The sequence below is a fragment of the Sus scrofa genome, chromosome 14 (genome assembly GCF_000003025.6).
Source record: "Sus scrofa isolate TJ Tabasco breed Duroc chromosome 14, Sscrofa11.1, whole genome shotgun sequence".
NCBI classification, from domain to species: Eukaryota; Metazoa; Chordata; class Mammalia; order Artiodactyla; family Suidae; genus Sus; species Sus scrofa.
The window spans coordinates 11,185,541-11,205,091 of NC_010456.5; the positions used below are offsets into that span (position 1 = coordinate 11,185,541).

A 19,551-nucleotide genomic window follows, 5' to 3' on the forward strand; every position below is an offset into this window, starting at 1 on the left:
AAAAAAAAAAAAAAGTGATCAGCATTATAAGTATTCATTGCCTGATGAGAATGCCTAAGGTACAGTTCAGACAAGTAAACCTTAAAGAGATCCAATCTCATTTGCTCCTTGAGTTTTATTATAAAATTGGAAGACATAGGAACACATCTGCCAATACATGTTAAAATATTTGGTAAGATGGTGATAAGCACTAGAGCATCCTAGACACTTGAATGGTGGAAATCTTGTTTCAGCACTTACAAAACTATCTAGTATTTTCTTGAGCCTGTCTACTCCTCCTACCAGTATCTACTCCAGCCCTCCTCAGCCCATGCATTTTTCTTATGCCTGGAGATTCCTAACTATATTCAGAATGTTTGACACAGTTCCTATTTGTCACTATTTATCAACAGCCTGGGGTAGACATACCATTGTGTTTGCGGGTTTTGGCATTTAACTGGGACTGTTTATAGCCTTAAAATCCCCTCATCTGGAAGCATCAACTTTAGCAAAGAAGATTTTATTTTTTTTATCAGTTCTAAATTATAACCTACTTTTAGGTTCTGAAATTTGTTTTCTTAAAATAAGATCTAACTCAATAGCTCTCAATTCCAAGGGTCCATTTGGTGATGTCTGAAGAGATTTTGGTCAGAACCGGGGAGGTGCTGCAGGCATCTCGTGGGTGGAGTTGCTGTGAGCGTCCTGCTGTGTACAGGAAATCTTCCCCTAATAACTAATTATCTGGCCCCAAATGTTAATAGTGCTGAGGTCAAGAAACCCTGGTCTACTACTACTTAGCCCCAAGAAAACAGCGATTTTGCATATTTAACCATCACCTCCCTGCCAGCACCCAGCCCTGTCCCTGCCACATAATAGTTGCTTAATAAATAGTTGTCAAGGATTTCCCGTTGAGGCTTAGTGGAAGTGAATCTGATTAGTTTGATTCCTGGCCTCACTCATGGGTTAAGGATCTGGCATTGCCGTGAGCTGTGGTGTAGGTCGCAGACGTGGCTCAGAGCCCACGTTGCTGTGGTTGTGGCGTAGGCCAGCAGCTCCATCTCCGATTCAACCCCTAGCCTGGGAATTTCCAAATGCTTCCGGTGCAGCCCTGAAAAAAATAAAATAAATAAATAGTTGTTGAATAGAGTAAGAAACAAAAGAAATTTCAGAAAGAAATGGAATTTATGAGAAGTATTGTTAGAAATCGAGAGCAATAACTGAGGATGAATGAGCCTAGGAAAAATATATCAATATAACTCTTTTTAAACTGTCATTAAATTCAAAGGCGTTTTAAGAAAGTTTAGTGGGGGAAATCTTTTTAGAGGCTTCACAGAGGTTATAGCCTGCTAAAGCAGATTGAGAATAACTTCTAACATTTGACAAAAAATGACTTGTATGTAGGAGTTCCCGTCATGGCTCAGTGGTTAACAAATCCGACTAGGAACCATGAGGTTGAGGGTTCGATCCCTGGCCTTGCTCAGTGGGTTAAGATCCTTTTGATCTGGCGATGCCGTGGGCTGTGGTGTAGGTTACGGACTCGCCTCGGATCATGCATTGCTGTGGCTCTGGCGTAGGCTGGTGGCTACAGCTCCGATTAGACCCCTAGCCTGGGAACCTCCATATGCCATGGGTGTGGCCCTAGAAAAGGCAAAAAAACAAAAAAAAAAAAAAGAGAGAGAGAGAGAAAGAAAGAAAGAAAGAGAGAGAAAGAAAGAAAGGAAGGAAGGAAGGAAGGAAGGAAGGAAGGAAGGAAGAAAGAAAGAAAAGAAAAGAAAGAAAGAAATGGCAGGTAAAACTATGAATAGGTTCAAAGCCCCACAAATGAGTTTAAATCTAGATTAATAAAGCTAAGGAAAGGACGCTTTCTTCCCTATCTATAAATGCTTATTTCTTTAAATTTTGTTCTTCATTTTATCTCTTAGCTCATTCATTTCTTTTAACTTTTGGTTAAATAACCTGAGCTGCTTTCTTAATAAAAGTGCATGTTCTAATAAAAAGGCACAATCAGCTGGGTGCATGCTGCTGCTCCTTCTGCTGTGTGGTCCCTGCCGTGAACAGCTTTGGGGGACCACACACCACTTCTCCTCAAAGCTTCAGACCTGTCACAAGGTCTTCAGTAGCAATAAGCATCCCAGGCTTCCCAGAGGGCTGGCATTGCATTTCTTGATGTATTAAGTGACAGTCACCATGGCAAATGCCAACTGAAAAAATAATATTAGGACAGTAATTTGAAAATAGAATGGTAGTCACACGACCACGTGATCGCTTGAAACCCATACCTGTTAACCTATGTGGCCCTTGGGTCCAGCACTTCACTGACCCACAGGCATGTACCTGAGGCTGCTGGACCCAATAATAACTATCAGCATAGACGGCTGCAGAGCTAAGGACAACTTTACAAGAAGAAAGCAGCTGGCCAGGCCACGGCTTGTGGCTCCCCTGGGCCCTTCGGAGGGCTGTCCCTCCTGAGTGTGGGGACAGGGCTGACTGTGTCCTCTCCTGTCTCCCGCTATCCTCCCAGGAGGAGGACTTCATCCGGCCCAGCAGCCGGGAGGAGGCCCAGCAGCTGTGGGAGGCCGAGAGGATCAAGATGCGGCAGCTCCTGGACAAGCAGCAGAAGCAGATGGTGGAAGATTACCAGTGGCTGAGGCAGGAGGAGAAATCCTTGGTAAGCGGTTGCTGAGCCATCGCGGGGGCCAGGGGGCATGGGGTGGGGGGGATACACCATTTGCCGCGCTGCTGGACACAGTTTGATGACCGTGCTTGCCTGGGAGAGACGGTAGCGCCATTGTGTCACATCACATCCCCTTTCACTGCCCCCCCCCCCAGCTGACCAGAGCAAACACTCTCCCTTGCATCCTTGGGGATTTTACTTCTAGAATCCTAAGTCCTCTGCTTTGGTTTCCTCCTCTGCAGGACCCCATGGTTTACATGAACGATAAGTCCCCGTTGGTAAGTCACCGGGAGTGGCCTTAGAGTGAAGGCCTGGGAGAGCTTCATGGCCCAAGGGACCTCAGCTCCGCCTCCCATGGCCACAAGGCCCCAGGTCGCTTCTGGCCAGGAGGTCCCCTGGTTCCCCTACAGTTACCTCTAAACTTCTAAATGGACACCTGAGTGGGTGGGGAACAGGCCCGGGGCAGGGCGGGGGGAGGGGATTAGGGAGAGTGGGTGGTCCTAGAGCCACATCAGAGACCTGTTCTCTTTCCTTCCTTCCAGACCCCAGAGAAGGAGGCCGGCTACAGTAAGTGTGAGCATGCTTCTTTTTGGCAGCAATTTCCCCTTGACGTCCGCACTGCAGGGAACAGGGGGTGGATTTGCAATTGGGAGGAGCACATGCCCTGTTGGGTTGCACAGCATGCAGAGAGCCCAGTTGCTGTCTACACCTCTGCCCCCACTACCCCCGGCCTGGGGCGCTCCCATTTCTTGGATGCCGGGGCCATCAGACCCTTTCTCGGTGTATCTCCTTGCATTTATTGGGAGGAAAATAAAGTCGGTCCTCCAGCCTCTGCCAGGCGATGCTCCTCCTCCCCAGACGAAGAGAGGGAAGAGGGCAGAGGGCGGGGCCGGCTGAGTGCAGGGTCTTTGCAGATGCCTCTGCTGCAGGCAGGGAAAGAGGAGCCAGCCCTGAGGCAGGCTCTTCATCATCATCCTGGGGGCGGCGGGGGGGGGATGCTCATGATGATGGTGGACGTGTGGACATGATGGACGATGGCCGTAACCGGTGGCAATAACAAGAGCTGTCCCAAGTTGCTTAAAAATGCCAACTCATGCAATCTCACAGCAGTCCTATGAGATAGGTGCGATTTATGGGAAGCCCATTTTACAAAGGACATGAAACAGGCAGAGGAAGGTGAAGTGACTTATCCAGAGTCACACATAGTAATTAGTGGAGCTCAGATTTGAGCAGAGGCAGTTGGGTCCCTTCTGAGTGAACCCTCCAATCTGACAGATGGAACTTAAGGCCTGGGGAATGAGCTGTCCCAGGTCATGCAGCTCCCTGGTGGCAGAGGTGAGAGGGACCAGGTCTTCTGACTCCTGCTCCCGGCAGCTCGGCAGGGCTGTGCATATCATTGCTCATCAAAGTGGGGAGAGAATAGCACACTTCTTCCAGTTTACTTCCTTGACCCCCAAAAAGTCACAGCAGGCAAGTGGGAGGCCCCACAAATCTAGCGTGTCCGCTGCTGTCACACCAGGGAGGGGCTCCACGGCCACCTGCTGCCTGCAGAGTGGGTTTCTTCCTCATGACTGTCAAAGTCAGGATGTCAGGGCCGGATGTGCAGCACGCCCGAGGCGGAATACCCACTGCCATCATTCCGTCCCCGCCATGCCTTAGGCTTTTTCTGAAATGGACAGTAGTGCTTGTCCCTGACCACATAGGACCGGGAGACCAGAGGTCCTTTTTCTTCCATCTTCCTGGGATTCGGGTTGAATTTCCCCAGGTCTCCTGGTGGTAGCACAGAGGGCTTGGCTTGGTTGTCAGCTGGCTCAAAGGGAGGGGTCAGGGCGCTGAGAACATCCCCCCTGCTCACTCTCCCTCCCCCCCTGCAGCGGAGTTCACTGGGCCCCCGCAGAAGCCGCCACGCCTGGGAGCGCAGGTATGTATTGGCTTTGCCCAAAGTGGTCACGAATCTGAATCAGGGCCCCACAAGACTGAAGGCCCGGACTTCGAAGGCTTCAGAGGCCCTGAGAAATAATCCAGCCTTGTATCCTCATTACATAGCTGAGACCCAGGATGGGGAAGCACCTTGTCTAAGGCCGCACAGCTAATTCATAACAAAGCTGGGGAAGACCAGTCTCCGGTCTCCCATGCCCCCTCCCAGACCCAGAGCAGAGCTTACCGGGCCAGCCCGGGGAGCAGGAGATGCAGACCCCCTTCCTCTCTCGAGCTGTTCCTGGCTCCCTGCCCCCACATTGCTCTGGGGCAGGCGCTGGTTTGCTTTTCTCTGGATCAGCGGTTCTCAGCCTTGGCTGCGCCCTAGAATCACGAGAGGAGCTTGAAACCACCTGGCCCCCATGCCCAGGTGATGGTTCAGCTGGTCTGGTGTGAGGCCAGCCACTAGTATTTTTTTAAGACTCCCAGGCAGAGTCTGATGTGAAAAGCACTGCCCTGGAAGCAGAAGGGAGGGGCACACCTCCAGGACAGGAAACAATTATTTTGGAGACGGGTCTTTTCAAATTGGGCTGGTTGCTGAGCTGGCACCAGTAGTGCCTTGCCCAGGAAAGAATGGTTGTGTCCCCCGCTGCCTCACCCTCCCCTCTCACCATCTGTTTCTCTCCCCTGCCTCCCCCCTCAGTCCATCCAGCCCACAGCCAACCTGGACCGGACCGACGACCTGGTGTACCTCAATGTCATGGAGCTGGTGCGGGCTGTGCTGGACCTCAAGAACAAGCTCTGCCAGCTGCCCCCCGAGGGCTACGTGGTGGTGGTGAAGGTGAGAGCCGGTGGGGAGCCAGGGGCAGGGGAGGTGGAGGCTGCGCATCCCAGCCCTGGAATGAGGGGGAGAGGCCAGCAGGGGCCCCATTAGAGCAAAGTGGTCAAAGGGAATTCAGTCTCAGGCAGCCCTGAAAGGCAGGTACCACCCCAGGATAATTCTTCCCAAGGGAACATAGCTTTCTCAAACAGCACGGGATGGCGCTCCCGTTGTGCCTCAGCGGGTTAAGAACCCAACATAGTGCCCATGAGCATGCGGGTTTGATCCCCGGCCTCACTCAGTGGGTTAAGGATCCAGCATTGCTGTGGCTGTGGTGTAGGCCGGCAGCTACAGCTCCGATTTGACCCCTAGCCTGGGAACCTCCATATACTACAGGGGTGGCCGTAAAAAATAAAAACAATAAATAATAAAAATGTTAAAACCAGAAAGGGAGAATGGTCACCCCGCCCCTTTCTCTCCCAGAACGTGGGCCTGACCCTGCGGAAGCTCATCGGGAGTGTGGACGACCTCCTGCCCTCCTTGCCGTCATCTTCTCGGACAGAAGTGAGTGTCCTTGTCCCAGCTGGTGCCACCAGCTGTCACTTGCCCCCTTCACCTGCCCCAGCTGTGTTTCACACTGGACCCTCAGAAAGGCCACCTGGGTGGCCCCATCTCTGCTGCCCAGCCTTCAGCAGGGGCTCTGCACAGCATAGCTCAGAAGGCACCACAAGGGGGCACAGTTCACCTTCTTGGGGTGAACGTCCTAGCTTAGGTCTCAGAAGGTTGCAGTGACTTCTCCATGCGTGAGGACATGCACAGGAGGACACACCCTCCCCCTTTCCCCCTCCTGTGATTCTTTATCTAGTACTAAAGTCAAGGTGAGTGTGTCAAGGAAATAGCAGTTAAGGTTTCTTCAACTGATCATTTAATCTAATTTTCTTTAAGTGATAAACAATCACTGAACACCAAAAAGGGAGTGTTGGTGCTCTATTCTGAGATGGTGCCTGTGGGAGGCAGAATAATCTGCCCCCAAGATGTCTAGGTCCTAATTCTCAGGACCTGTGACTGTGTTTCCTTACATGACAGAAGGGACTTTGCAGATATCATTACGTGAAGGATCTTGAGATTGTCCAAGTGGGTCTGGTAGAGTCGCAAGGGTCCTTGTGAGAGGGAGGCAGAAGCAGAGGTCTTAGAAGAGTCAGAGGAGAGGTGATGATGGAAACAGAGCCTGGAGTGAGGCCATTGCTAGAAGGATCCACAAGCCAGGAATGGCAGCCGCCTTTCCAAGCTGGAAGGGCAGGGAGGAGATTCCTCCCTAGAGCCTGCAGAAGGAAAGCAGCCCAGCTGTCACCTTGACATTAGCTGCACAGGACCCATTCCAGACATCTGACCTCCAGATCTGTAAAAGAACAGGTCTACATTGTTTTAAGCCACCGTGTTGGTGGTGATTTGTTACTGCAGAACTGGAGACTCAGGCGGTGCTGATTTCCTGTCTGGAAATCAGCCACAGACCCCAGCCGCCCCCCACACCCCCTGCCAGGCTGTAGCTTGAGCCATCATCTCCCAGTGGTCAGCAATGCCACATGGGTGACCACTAGGTCCCCCCCCCCGACTCTCTGTGACCACTCAAGACAGGGCAGTGTAGGAGGGCCTGGGCAATTCCTGGGCTCCCCCTGGGGGCAGCAACAGCCCAGAAGAGCCAGCTCCTAGGCTGTCCTGCATGGCGTGACAGCTCCTTACCTCGGCAGGATGGCCTACTCATCCCTTTCACTTGATCAGTGTCTCTTGAGCACCCAGTCCATGTTGAGCAGTGCACCAGCCACTGGGGAAGCAGTGGTGAATGAAACCCTACAGCCCAAACCACAATCCCCAATCCTTTGATTTGATAGGAGACAGCTAACAAATGCGGGTTTGCACTTGACCCCTGACCATTCACTCTGCCTCGGGCCAGCGAGAGGGGACGTGGCCACAAAGAGAGAGTCTGTGGGGCTGGATCAGAGTGGGCTGGGGCCCAAGGTGTCCATAGAGTCTGTCCTTGCTGACCTGGCTTCAGCCCACATGGGCCTTGGACCTGGCCCAGGCCTGGGTCAGACCTGCCTTCCCAGAGAACGTCCGACTTCCTTGGCCAACACCAAGGTGGACACTTGGGTGGCTTCCCCATCCTCTATACTGGCCTTTGCAGCCCTTCAGGCTCCCAGCCTCTCCCGTGTGCACTTCCTACAGATCGAGGGGACGCAGAAACTGCTCAACAAGGACCTGGCGGAGCTCATCAATAAGATGAGACTGGCCCAGCAAAATGCCGTGACCTCCCTGAGCGAGGAGTGCAAACGTCAGATGCTCACGGCCTCCCACACGCTGGCCGTGGATGCCAAGAACCTGCTGGACGCCGTGGACCAGGCCAAGGTTCTGGCCAACCTGGCCCACCCACCGGCAGAGTGAAGAGGGTGGCGCCCCCCGCCTGCCGTGTCCCTCCCTGCCCCAGCCTCTGCCTTGCCTTCGGCCTCGTGGGTCCTCTGGGGGGCAGGCCGAGGGGAGTCCTTCTTTCCTTGCCATTTTGCACGACCCCTCTCCCCACCCCACCCCCAGACTGTGCTGCTCAGGCTGCAGCTGGACAGAGGGGACTCAAGACTGCAGACACCAGGGGGTGACCAGGAGGGCTCAGAGGGAGCCGGCTGCTGCCTGCAGCGCCAGCCACTCCCCAGCAGCCACTCCTCGCCTGGCCCGATGGGGGGCCACACCAGGGCCCCTAGAGCCCATGATGGTGTGCGAGGACCGGGCAGGCCAAGTTGGGAACCAAGCTACTCCTCTCCTTCCTCTTCTGCCCACGGAGGTCCCCTCACACCCCGTCACTGAGGGAGGGCCTGGAGGGGCTTTCTTTGGGGAGGTGTGACGAGGGATGGACCTGGCTTTCTTGTACAGTGTATATTGGAATTTATTTAATGTGAGTTTGGTCTGGACTGACAGCCGTGTGCCTACGAAGGGGGACCTGGGACAGTCCAGGAACAAGCCACTGGGAGCTGGCGCTCAGGAGGCTATGGTGCCCACAGCCGGGCCGGAGAAGGGGAGAGATGAGGCCCAAAGAGGACTTGGATGGGGTCCGTGTCCCTTTTCCTTCCCCCTCTGCCCCTTCCTTCTCTTTTCTTACTCCTCCTTTTCTCTCCCCCGTTCTCATCCACTCCCTCCCTCCCTCTCTTGTGTTTGTGCAGAACACTCTTTTACCTTCTTTCTATTTGACTTGGGAATGAATTAAAATTGTACCATTTGCTTTGTGGTTTGATGCTCTTGTTTGTTTGACCTTTGGGGAGGTGACGTTGACCTCTGGCCTCGGCCCCAGAAGGAATCGATTGTTACCTTGGGTGAGGATCAAAGGCCAACGCCAGGGCTCCATCCCGGGACACACGGTGATGCCAGGCGCTGGGGTCAGGTGCGTGCTCCAGCCTTCTGCCCCCACACCTGACCCAAGGGTGACTGTTCAGTGGGAACCCAGGTTGGCCCCTCCAAGGCCACATAGCAATGCCAATGGCACCCTTCCAGCTGCCATCCAAATAACTGGGGCTCCAGGGGGCTTGGGTGGTCCTGGAGGTGGGTGTCCCAGAGCTGAGGGGGCAGGGGCTTTGGCTTTATTTGATCTCTTTACTCACTTGCAAGCTGGATGGGAGATGTGATAACAGGAGCAGACAGCCCTGCACCAGGAGTTCAAGTCCGAGAAACCCGAGGGGTAGGAAAGAGGGGCTCATCCACAGAGCAGGGAGAGCCGTAAACCAGCATGGCCTGGGATGGGGGGCCTTGGAGAGAACCGAGGATGGAGGACTGGGCCTGATGTGGTGAGCCTGGGTCTGTCCCCTGGGAAAGCAAGTGGCAGTTTGGAAGGAGGGAACTCCAACAGCCGATGGGGAAGGAGATGCTTGCCCTGCCTGGCTGCCTGTGCCGGGTCCCCACACACCTGTCTGCTGCTGAGGTTCTGACCTGGGCTGGACGGGGCTGGGGTGTGGCTGAGGGCCAGGGACTGTGGATTCCACACTGCAGAGCAGGCTCACAGGGCCGGTCAGGAGACGTCAGGCCTTCGGGGAGGAAGGGAGGGCAGACTGGGAAGGGAAGGGTCCGGGAGCATCTGCGTCTGCACAGCATCTCGGGTCCAGAGCAATCCAGCTCTTCCCTCTCAGTCCCTCAGAAGAAAAGGCCTGGGTGCCTTAGGGGGAGGAAGTGAGCAGGCTGCGAACCTGAGTTGGGTCAAGAATGGCTGGAGACATCTTTCCAGTTTGTCCACGTGCATTTAAGGACAGATGGCGCCCTGGTCAATGGCCAATAAACAATGTTGAGCCACTTTGCAATGGGGAAGGGCTGGGGGGCTAAAGGTGAGAGGAAGTCTGGGCCCTCACAAGAGCTTCCAAGTGGGGGGGAGCATGGCCCAACCACCTGCATTTGCCCCCCACCAGTGGCATTTGCTCCCCCTTCTTCTCCCCTCCCTGCCCCAGGAGGCTTTGCCACTCTCCTGTGTCACCTGCAGGCTCAGACTCTGAGCTTCCTTCCTCACCTGGTTCAAGGACAACCCAGCCTGCCTTCCAACCTCCTCCCTCTGCTCCCCACACTCAAGCCCACCTCGGCCTGGCTGCTCTGCCTGACACTTCTGGCTCATTCCTGAATCCAAAAGGGTGTTCACAGCCCTTTTACCCCAGAAGCACCCTCTTCCCTCTCCCCACACACCCCTCCTTTGTCAGAGCCCCTTCACATGCCCCTCCCCACCTCCTGGGTCCCCCAGTTTGGCCCTCCCCTCCCTCAGCATCTGCGTCCCAGGAGCATCGTTGTGGCTTCATATTGTCACCATTGTGTCGGCAGCTTCTGTGGAGCAAGTTCCTTCTTGCCCAGCTCCTCAGCATCTGAGCTGGGCTCTGTGTCCCACAGATTATGTCAGTGACTCATTCCAAGACGCCTTCGACGGCGGGACTCTGGGAGAGGCACCTGCAGTGCAAAGGTGCACTCCAGCGGTGGCAGCAGTTAAAGACGGTCAGCCATGCCACCTCGGGGCCATGATGTGACATCAGATCATTCCAGCCAGGAACGGAGGAAGAAAGAGTCCAATGGTCCCCAGGAAGCAGACGAGGATAAAGAGCCAGAGGAATATCCTGTCGATGACCATGGCCACGTACCTCCAGTCTTCCTTCACCTGCAGGGGGAGATGGGCGCAGAGTGACTGAGGCCTTGGGAAAGGGGAAGTGTCCCACCCACGCACAGCCCCTGTAAGGATGACACTGGAGGCGGTGGGAAGCTAAGGTGGAGCAGGGGATGGGGGACAGGGACATCTCAAGACTCAAACAACCCTCTCCTGGTGATTCTGTCCTATCCACTCCTATAGCATGGCCCATTCTGTAGGCTCTCAAGTTCCATATAAGGGAGAGTAGAGGGACAGAAGTTTCTAGAACCACCCAGGGGCAGGGACCCTCCCGAGGGGCCTAGAGTGATTTATTTATTTATTTATTTTGTCTTTTTGCTATTTCTTTGGGCCGCTCCCACGGCATATGGAGGTTCCCAGGCCAATCGGAGCTGTAGCCACTGGCCTATGCCAAGCCACAGCAACGTGGGATCCGAGCCGCGTCTGCAACCTACACCACAGCTCACGGCAACGCCGGATCGTTAACCCACTGAGCAAGGGCAGGGACCGAACCCGCAACCTCATGGCTCCTAGTCGGATTCGTTAACCACTGCGCCACGACGGGAACTCCCCTAGAGTGATTTAAACACAGCATCTAGAAGTTACAAAATGGAGAACATGTTGCTGCCCCCATGTTGCCTTTCTACCCGCTGACGGGCCCACCGGGGAGGTAGGTGGGGGTAGGTGTGACCTAGGGGAGGTTTGGGGGTTGCTCTGTGGACCTGGGGCTCACCGCCCGGCAAGTGGGTCTGGATTTCTAGCTGCTCCCAAATTAGATAATAATTAATTTTTCTTATCTACTCAACAAGGCCACCCAGTAATAACCTCCTAGCCTTTCATCCCTGGATTGATAAGAAGAATTCTGTGATCCTGGGCAGTGGCTGCTCACCTCATGCTGGACATGGCAGGAGAGGGAGGCCCCCCAACTCCCCCCAGCCAAGCTTCTCAGGGTTTGTGAGTGAACAGTAAAGTTCCCCAAATGCCCAGAGCCCACGGACACACGGAGGAAGAGAGGAGACCACCAGGACAAAAGAGGGGGCCGATCTGATTGGTCTCTGGTGATGATATCCCTTCACCCTGTCCCCCCCCACCCCCGCCCTTCCCCCCCCCCCCCCGCCGCTATTAGCAGCAGTGAAAAATGGCAGGCATGAGGTTGGCATGGGGAAAGTTCAGTGTCTGAGATCCCTCCCTTTCTATCCAGCTGGTGCCCAGTTAGGATGAGCTGGGACATTCTTGACTGCTATTCTGCCACCTGCCAATAAACATTTTAAGAGCTACCGGCTAGACATTCTCCATCACAAGTTATGCCAGACTCCCAGGGCTGTAACAAAGGGAGGTGGGTCCTCACGAGGAGACTGGGTTGACCCAAGCTATCACCCTGGGGGCAGATGGTTCCCTATCAGGTGGGCAGAGTCACCCAGGGGAGGCACCCCTCACCCGGACCCCACTCACTGAAGAGTCAGCATCCTCAGATCGCAGGTGGTCCGCAATATAGTGCACGCCCTCCAGGGCCTTCTGCATGCGTGGTGACAGCAGGAGCCCACCCACCGGCAACTGGGCCTGGGCCTTGGCACCTGAGGACCCCGGGGGTAGACCTCCGGGATTGTAGGGGACGCCCACGGAGGGGGACGAACGACTGGGACACGCCCATCTGTCCTCCTCCTCCTCCTCCTCCTCTCTTCCTCCTCCTCCACCTTCTCCTCCTCCGCGTCCACATCGGTCTCCAGCCAGTGGTACGAGGGGCAGAGCTTCCGAGCTGGAGAGTCAGGGAGCTCCAGCGGGGGCAGCGGGCGGCTCATCAGAAGCCACCGAGGCACGCAGCCCAGAAAGGCCACCCGCACCCAGTGCGGCATATTGTGGGTGCTGGGAGAGCGGTGGTGGACGTTGAGCACAAAGACTGTAATGACGATGGAGAGGGTGACGAAGATCATGGTGAAGAGCAGGTACTCGCCGATGAGCGGGATGACCAGCGAGGTGGACGGGATGATCTCGGTGATGAGCAGCAGGAAGACGGTGAGCGAGAGCAGCACGGAGATGCAGAGCGTGATCTTCTCGCCGCAGTCGGAGGGCAGGTAGAAGACGAGCACCGTGAGGCAGGAGATGAGCAGGCAGGGGATGATGAGGTTGATGGTGTAGAAGAGCGGCAGGCGGCGGATGACGAAGGCGTAGGTGACGTCGGGGTAGATCTCCGCGCAGCAGTCGTACTTCTTGGAGTTGTAGGTGCCCGTGGCGTTGACGATGGCCCACTCGCCGCTCTCCCAGTAGTCCTTCAGGTCCACGGTCTGCTCCATCTGCACCAGGTCGATCTTGGCCTTGTCGTAGGTCCAGGAGCCGAACTTCATCTTGCAGTTCTGCTGGTCGAAGGGGAAGAAGGTGACGTCGATGCTGCAGGAGCTCTTGTAGATGGCGGGCGGCACCCAGTGCACGGTGCCGGAGGAGAAGAGGTGGGCCTTGGTCATGTGGGTCACGGCGAACTCCCCATCTGCACTGCGGAGAGGAGAGGCATTGGGGGGCCCTGAGCACCTCGGTTGCCCAAGCCGGGCTGCTCCAGATCACTGGTTGCGCGCGGTGGGGGAGTGGCGGGGGAGTGGCAGTGGGGGGAGGCAGTGACACAGCCAGACCTTGCCAAGTTTGGGGAATTTGTAAGACACCCTAGCACACAGACATCTATAGTGACCCGAGTTGTCTTTCAAACACCACTTTTTAAATTACAAAAGTAGGAACTCTGAAGACTACAGGAAAGTACCAAGAATTTTTTAAAAAAATAAACGCTATTAGGCATTCCCCTCCTGGCGCAGGGGAAACCAGTCTGACTAGGAACCATGACATTGTGGGTTCAATCCCTGGCCTCACGCAGCGGGTTAAAGATCTGGTGTTGCCATGAGCTGTGGTGTAGCTCGCAGACGCGGCTGGGATCTGGCGTGGCTGTGTCTGTGGTGTAGGCCAGCAGCCTTAGCTCCAATTCCACCCCTAGCCTGGGAACCTCCATATGCCGCTAGTGCGGCCCTAAAAAGCAAAAAAATTAAATAAAATAAAAATAAAACAAAAAACGCGGTTAACATTTTGATGTTCTATAGACAGCACATGTATTTGCTTGGCACCTAAATAACAGGTACAGCATTTTTACATACTTGAGATCATGGGAGACAGAGGTAGTCTGATATCCTCTTTATATTCATTTGACATTTTAGAGTGATCGTTTATATTTTCTACCCCCCAGCAGACGGTGAGTAAGTCGCTTAGCTGGGGATCATGTCTTTTCCACCTCAGATTTTAGTTCCCGGCAAAGGGGAGCCCCGATATCTCTGCCCGTGAGGAACACCATGGAGTTAGCATGCATTTCAGAGCCAGCCGCACACACCCGGGCCTCTACAGGGGCTGCTGGGGAAAGGGATAGGAGACTCGTGCCTGTCCTTAGGGAACTGCGAGGAATTGAGAGGCAGCCCCGAACTACCTACAATGCTAGGGAAGCACGTATAATGGGGGGAACCCCCTTCTGGTGAGCAAGGTCACCATACAAGTTGCCATTTTAGCAAAGCCTCGACAGATGGTAGGATTTGGCAGAAAGCTGGAGTGGAGAGCAGACAACGGAGTGTCCTGAGTGTCCTCAGAACAAGAACAGAGGAGGAAAGATAAAAAGTGCAGGGTGTGCTTGGGCTGAGAGAGCCGCAGGACTCTCAGTCCTAGGTGGGTGGGGCAGGGCGTGGAAGGGAGATGAAGAGACCAGCAGCCTAGCGAGGCTATGCATCTAAGGGTCCAGAAGGACGCTGGGGACAGTGGAATAAGCAGTGACCAATCAGGCAGGGTGTCCTGGGAGCCTGAGTCGGAGATCCCCCTGAGAGGTGGCACAGGGGGCTCTTAGCCCCAGCCATCCATGGCCCTCCAGTTCCCACTAAAGGCAGGGGAACCAGACGAATACCCAGAAACACTTATTTCTTGTGGAATAGTTCCGTGCTAGAGATTTAAGCAGGTTGAAAACTGGAACTTTGTTTTGTTTTGTTTTTTTCCATTTCTCTTTCTGTTTATCTACAAACAGAATAATGACAGAGACAATAATGGTACCTACCTCACAGAATTGTTATAGGCTTATGTAAGCAGAAACTGGAACTTTGAAAGTAAGTTATAAACAGATCAGGGCAAAAGTTTGGGGGTTTTGTTTTGTTATGATTTTAAAAGGCATTTTTGTCTTTACATATAATCACCACTAGGTGGCAACATGTGCCCCATTTTGAGGAAGGAGCAAGTCCCCCAGGTCCTCTAACCTAAAGTGGAGTCTGGATGAAGGAAAGACCCTTCTTTAAACATATGCAAGAGTTTGGTTTAAACTTGTGTCCCCGCATAAGAATTTCCTGTTAATCAAGTAACCTTGGCCAAAGCCTTATGGACAGTCCTAAAACTCCAGGTCCTATCTGATGCCAGGACTTTGCTCCTGCCCTCTGCCAGGTGCACAGGAAGCAGAAGCTAGAGAGATCCTGGGTACAGATATGGGGTGAGGAGTCCATGAGTCCAGTGGTGGTACTGAACCTTGCAGGTAATCCGTGCTGAACGTGTTTGCAGAGATGGCTCAGATAAAAGGCCTGACCTAGACTGGGCAATGTAAAAGGGGTCCTTGCCATCCTTCTGACCTATCTGGAGACACCAAACTCCAGAAGTGGCTCTGTTCCCCCTTTATCTGTTGTTTAAAAATGGCTTTTCCAAATTTGGGTCAAATGAATTGGGAAATGCTGGGCTAGAGGAGTTTCTTGTCTGTCCAACGTCTAACATCCTTTAAAATGCTGTTGTGTCCTGACATTTTCTGAAGGACTGGGGCTGGGCAGGGGGAGAAAGGGTTTAACAACTTACCATCTTATCCAAAATTACTTGACAACAGAACTATTTTTCATACCTATTCACATCTCCAGGAACTAGTGCTCCTTAGAACCTCACTTTAGAAAACATTTTTAGACAAATATGATGCCAAGTCCTTGACTTCTAAATGAAGAATTACCTGGTACCAAACATGAATGAAATTATAGACCTTTATATCTTCTATAGAAAACCCCCACTTGCTCTTCTGGGGCGCTCTTTAGATGCCTCTGCCTTTTATTAGCTTCTAGGCATTATGTTCAAAGACGGGTTCTTTTTGGTCCTGAACACAAGGCCACTATAAATAATATTTGCAAAAATACCTATACCAAGTGAGTTTGCTCTCTTCAAAGCTGTTACCTTGGGGTGCTGCTTACCTATACCAACAACAGCGTAATCCTGCAAAACCCCAACCCTTAGGCACTGCATTTCAGAGCCTGCATTGACAATACTTTTCAAATAGTACTCAGTATTAGCAAATCTGTGTCCCATTAGCACGGCCCCAGGCACCGATATGTAATGTAAATTATATATAATGTAAATGTTGGTGTGTGAGAGAAGGAAATGAAAGAAAGGAAGGAATCAAGAGAAAAGACACAAGGGGGCGCACCTCCCAAATCCAACCTGGCCCAGCCTCACCTGACCCGCCCCCAACCCGGGGGAGGGGGGGGGGCGGTCCCAGGACCTCCACGACCCCAGCCACTTCCTACTTGTTGTAGAGGACAATGTCGGGGATCCAGATCATCTCCGAAGGGACCCGGAGGGATGTGATGTTGTCGAAATCGGCCGGGTTCCAACGTAGCTTGTAGTCGCTCCACTCCTGCGCGGGGTGGGGATGGGGGGAGTGATGTCCCTGGCTGTGCCGGGGGAGAGGCCCTCACGGGCACATCTAGGGCAGCAGCCTGGGGACATCCAGCTGCCAGGTTCCGGAGCATCCGGAGCTCCTCACTAGCCCCACAGGCTAGAAAAGGCTGCGATGCCCAGCAAAAGGCTCTGAGCTGGAATGGGCTGCGTCCAATCTAATATGACTATGCTCTCTCTTTGTCCCAACTCAGGTACTCCAAGTCACCCCAGTCCTGCTCCCGTTCTGCCCCTCCCTAGCTGAATGATATAGGGCCTCACTCATTTGTAGCAACAACACTTTTTCAGTGCACCACAGTTTACAAAGGTTTTTCACACCCTGTGTCTGGGAAGGGCCTCAGTGGCAGAGCCAGCAGGCACAGCAGAGCAGGTAGAAATATCTGCCTGTCCAACAGATAGGGAACCTGAGGACCAGAGGGATAAAAACCCTCCAGAATGACACAGCAGAGAAAGGGGGGTCCACCAGTGGCTTTTCCACTGCATCTGGAGAGCTGGACCTCTTACCTTCTCCACTTCAGGGCCTGGGGGAGGGGCTGGGCTCAGCTTTGGGGGCAGGAGGGGGAGATTACATTCAGTCTGTAATAAACCTGTGCCCCCAAGCTCTGCCCCTGAGAGTGGCACATCAAAGAGGGATGCGCGTCCTTGGCCAGGGTGATGCTGGGCCAGTTTCTAGACGGCAACCTCTCATTTCCTGTCTCTTGGGAGCCTTGCTCTGGGGTCCCGGGCCATCATTGAGGAGTCTGTCTCCCCTGATGGAGAGGACAGGTGGAGAGAGGGCTGAGGGTGCCTGGGGAAGGAGAAGGGCCCCAGGGGCGGGGGAGCTGGCTTCTAGAACTTTCCAGGACCTCCCAGAACTTTCCGGATATCCCTGCTGAGGGATGGACGTGTGAGCCAAGCCACCTTAGACCTTCCAGAGCAGACAAGCCACCAGCCAAATGCCCCTAAGTAACCCTAGGAGTCCCCATGCAGAGCTGAAGAAACCACTAAAACTCTTGGCCTTAAAATCTCAAACTATAATGACCTGTCTGTTGCTTTAAGCCAGTGGGTTCTGAGATAGTTCGTTAGGCGGCGTAGACATGGAATACTCAGTGTGCACCTCAAGAAGGAGCTTGGGGTTCCGAGTGGACCTTGGGCCGCCCTTTTCCAGGGGTTTCTGTCTTCCTCAGCTGTGAAATGGGCAGAATAAACCCTTCCCCTGGTGACAACTCCTTGAGCTGATCTGCAGATGGTAGCAGACACGTGGGCAATGCTCACTCCCAGAAACGGGACCATGTGGCTCTTGCAGGTGACATGCTCAAGGCTGGACACAGAGCCTGGCCACACCAGAGCCCAGCCCCTCCTGAGAAGCAGTCTGCCATCAGCTGGCTTGGGGAACACCCTGAGGGGCAACTGAGAATCACTCTGCTGGTGGAAGAGTCCCCAGAAGTGTCTGGGGTCTGAGGGCCCCCACCCCGCCCCTGCCTGGCCCAGGGAGGGGCCCTCACCTGCTTTAGCCAGACGTTGGTGGTCATCATTTGATTCTTCTCATCCTGGCGGGTCCCAGGAGAGAAAGTAAGAGAAATTAGAGGGTGGAACCAGATCAGAAAACACAGTGGAGTGGGAGTGGCTGATCCAGGCCCCCACTCACCAGAGGACTTCTTAGGGTGACACCTCAAGCCCAGCCGCCACCACCCCTCCTGAAGCTGCCACCGTTACTCAGATTCTTCAGGATCAAACAGGCCACTGGGTCCTCTGGCCTTGGGTCAGGCGTAAAAAGCTGGGCGGCTAGAAAACCCACTGCTGCCAATCAACGCCCTTCTGGGCGGGGCTTCAGGGCTGAGACCGAGGAGGGAGGTGGAGCACCTCCTAGGAGAGATGCTCTGGCTGAGGTGGGCTGGGAGAGCTGGAGGGAGGAGGGATGGAGCAGGGGAGAGGAAGGAGCCCCGGAAAGGGACCCACGTCTCAGACTGAGCCGGAGGGGGCAAAGGGTGGTAGGAGAGACACACCACATCGATGAGCTGGGCGATGGACAGCCCGAAGCGCACGATCACCACGTCTGAGGTGTTGGGCACCGGCCTTGCCCAGCGGTTGTAGCCCCTAAAGAGGTGCTTGAAGAGGCGGTCCTCGGCGTGGGCGTGGGAGGCTCGGTGTGCGGATACTGTGGGACAGGAGAGGCGAGAGGGGTCTCCGGGAGTCCCTGGTGGTGGGCGCTTGGTTCCCTCTCCCATCCAATCAGAGCCACTCGACCTCATTGAGCCTCCGTTTCCTCATCTGCAAAATGGGCACACTAATCCAGAGCAGATTTCAGAACACTGCTGAGGATGAGATATAATAATGTCCATTAGAGCTTACGAAGCAACCAGCACATGGTTGAATCTCAAGAAAGGTCCATTACTCCATGACCAAAGGCTAAGAGGTGAAAACAAGTGCTGAGAGGGTGGAGGGCAGTGGGAAGAAGCCAGACCAGGGATGAGAATCAGACTGGAACTGGGGAGCCCCCAGGGGACATCAGGGTGGGGAGCGGGACTCCCGGTGGAGTCATGCTGACTGCAACAGGGAGAGCTTCACACGTCTCTGTGAACCCAGCCCCGGGAACTCTCACTTCCATCGGCTTATAATGAACCACTAACATGAGCCAAGAAATCCTCTTCCACTTGGAGCATCTCCTCTATTTTTCCTCAAACCACTGGCATTTGCCCCTTCTCATCAGCTAGGCAGTAGTGTCCCCAGATTGACGGCACCCTCTGCATCTGTTTTCACCATGTTCTGCAGACAGCTTCACCTCTTCAGGGTTTGGCTGCCTGAGTAGGTCAGAACTACTGCTTTAAAATCCAGAACATCGATAACAGCAGCTGCCATGTGCAGAGGGCATTCCAGGCACTGCTCATAAGTTCTCATTCTGGGTCACTCACACAATAGCCCTGGGAGGGCCACGGGGCTGTTGGCATTTTGCAGATGTGGAGCAGGTGCTGAGGCTTGGGGAGGTTAAGGTGATGCAGCGGGTGCTCCCCACCTTCCCAAGGTGGAAAGAGCTATGTCCCCTAGAGATAGTCCCCACTCACCTGCAGGGATCAGAAGGAGCCACCACAGCCCCAGCTTTGCCGTGGATGGGAGGGCAGGGCAGGAGGGGCTCATGGCTTCAGAGGAGGAGTCTGGCTTCCACCAAAAGGAGGACAGGCCAGGCGTGGCTGTGGTTGAACCTCCAACGGCTTCCCCAACTGGGCCTGGGAAGCAAGCACAGCCCAGCACCCACAGGGTTCCTCTTGGCTCCCACTCACCGCTGGACCTGAATGAGCCAATAAAGGGTTCTTAGGCTGGTGAATCCTT

The 19,551-nt window shown here is 54.2% G+C and overlaps 2 protein-coding genes across 28 annotated transcripts in view; one reads left to right on the top strand and one right to left on the bottom strand.

The window, feature by feature from the left end:
• The window catches only part of PTK2B (protein tyrosine kinase 2 beta), a 130,535-nt gene extending 121,879 nt beyond the window's left edge, over window positions 1-8,656 (top strand). For 12 of the 27 annotated variants that reach the window (XM_021073170.1, XM_013990280.2, XM_021073167.1 and 9 more), the window contains 6 exons: window positions 2,501-2,647; window positions 2,896-2,931; window positions 3,196-3,226; window positions 4,528-4,574; window positions 5,274-5,411; window positions 5,874-6,362. In XM_021073170.1, the coding sequence (XP_020928829.1) occupies window positions 2,501-2,647; window positions 2,896-2,931; window positions 3,196-3,226; window positions 4,528-4,574; window positions 5,274-5,411; window positions 5,874-6,182 (708 nt within the window). In that variant the 3' untranslated portion in view covers window positions 6,183-6,362. Of the gene's footprint in view, window positions 1-2,500; window positions 2,648-2,895; window positions 2,932-3,195; window positions 3,227-4,527; window positions 4,575-5,273; window positions 5,412-5,873; window positions 6,363-7,613 lie in introns of those variants that run through there. The other 15 variants (XM_021073175.1, XM_013990283.2, XM_013990287.2 and 12 more) reach the window with 5 other exon arrangements.
• CHRNA2 (cholinergic receptor nicotinic alpha 2 subunit) lies at window positions 8,192-18,794 on the bottom strand. Its single transcript, XM_021073187.1, is given in 6 exon segments — window positions 8,192-10,554; window positions 11,992-12,219; window positions 12,222-13,026; window positions 16,095-16,204; window positions 17,730-17,774; window positions 18,231-18,794. Coding segments are annotated over 6 exon segments (1,560 nt in total). The 5' UTR covers window positions 18,477-18,794; the 3' UTR covers window positions 8,192-10,428.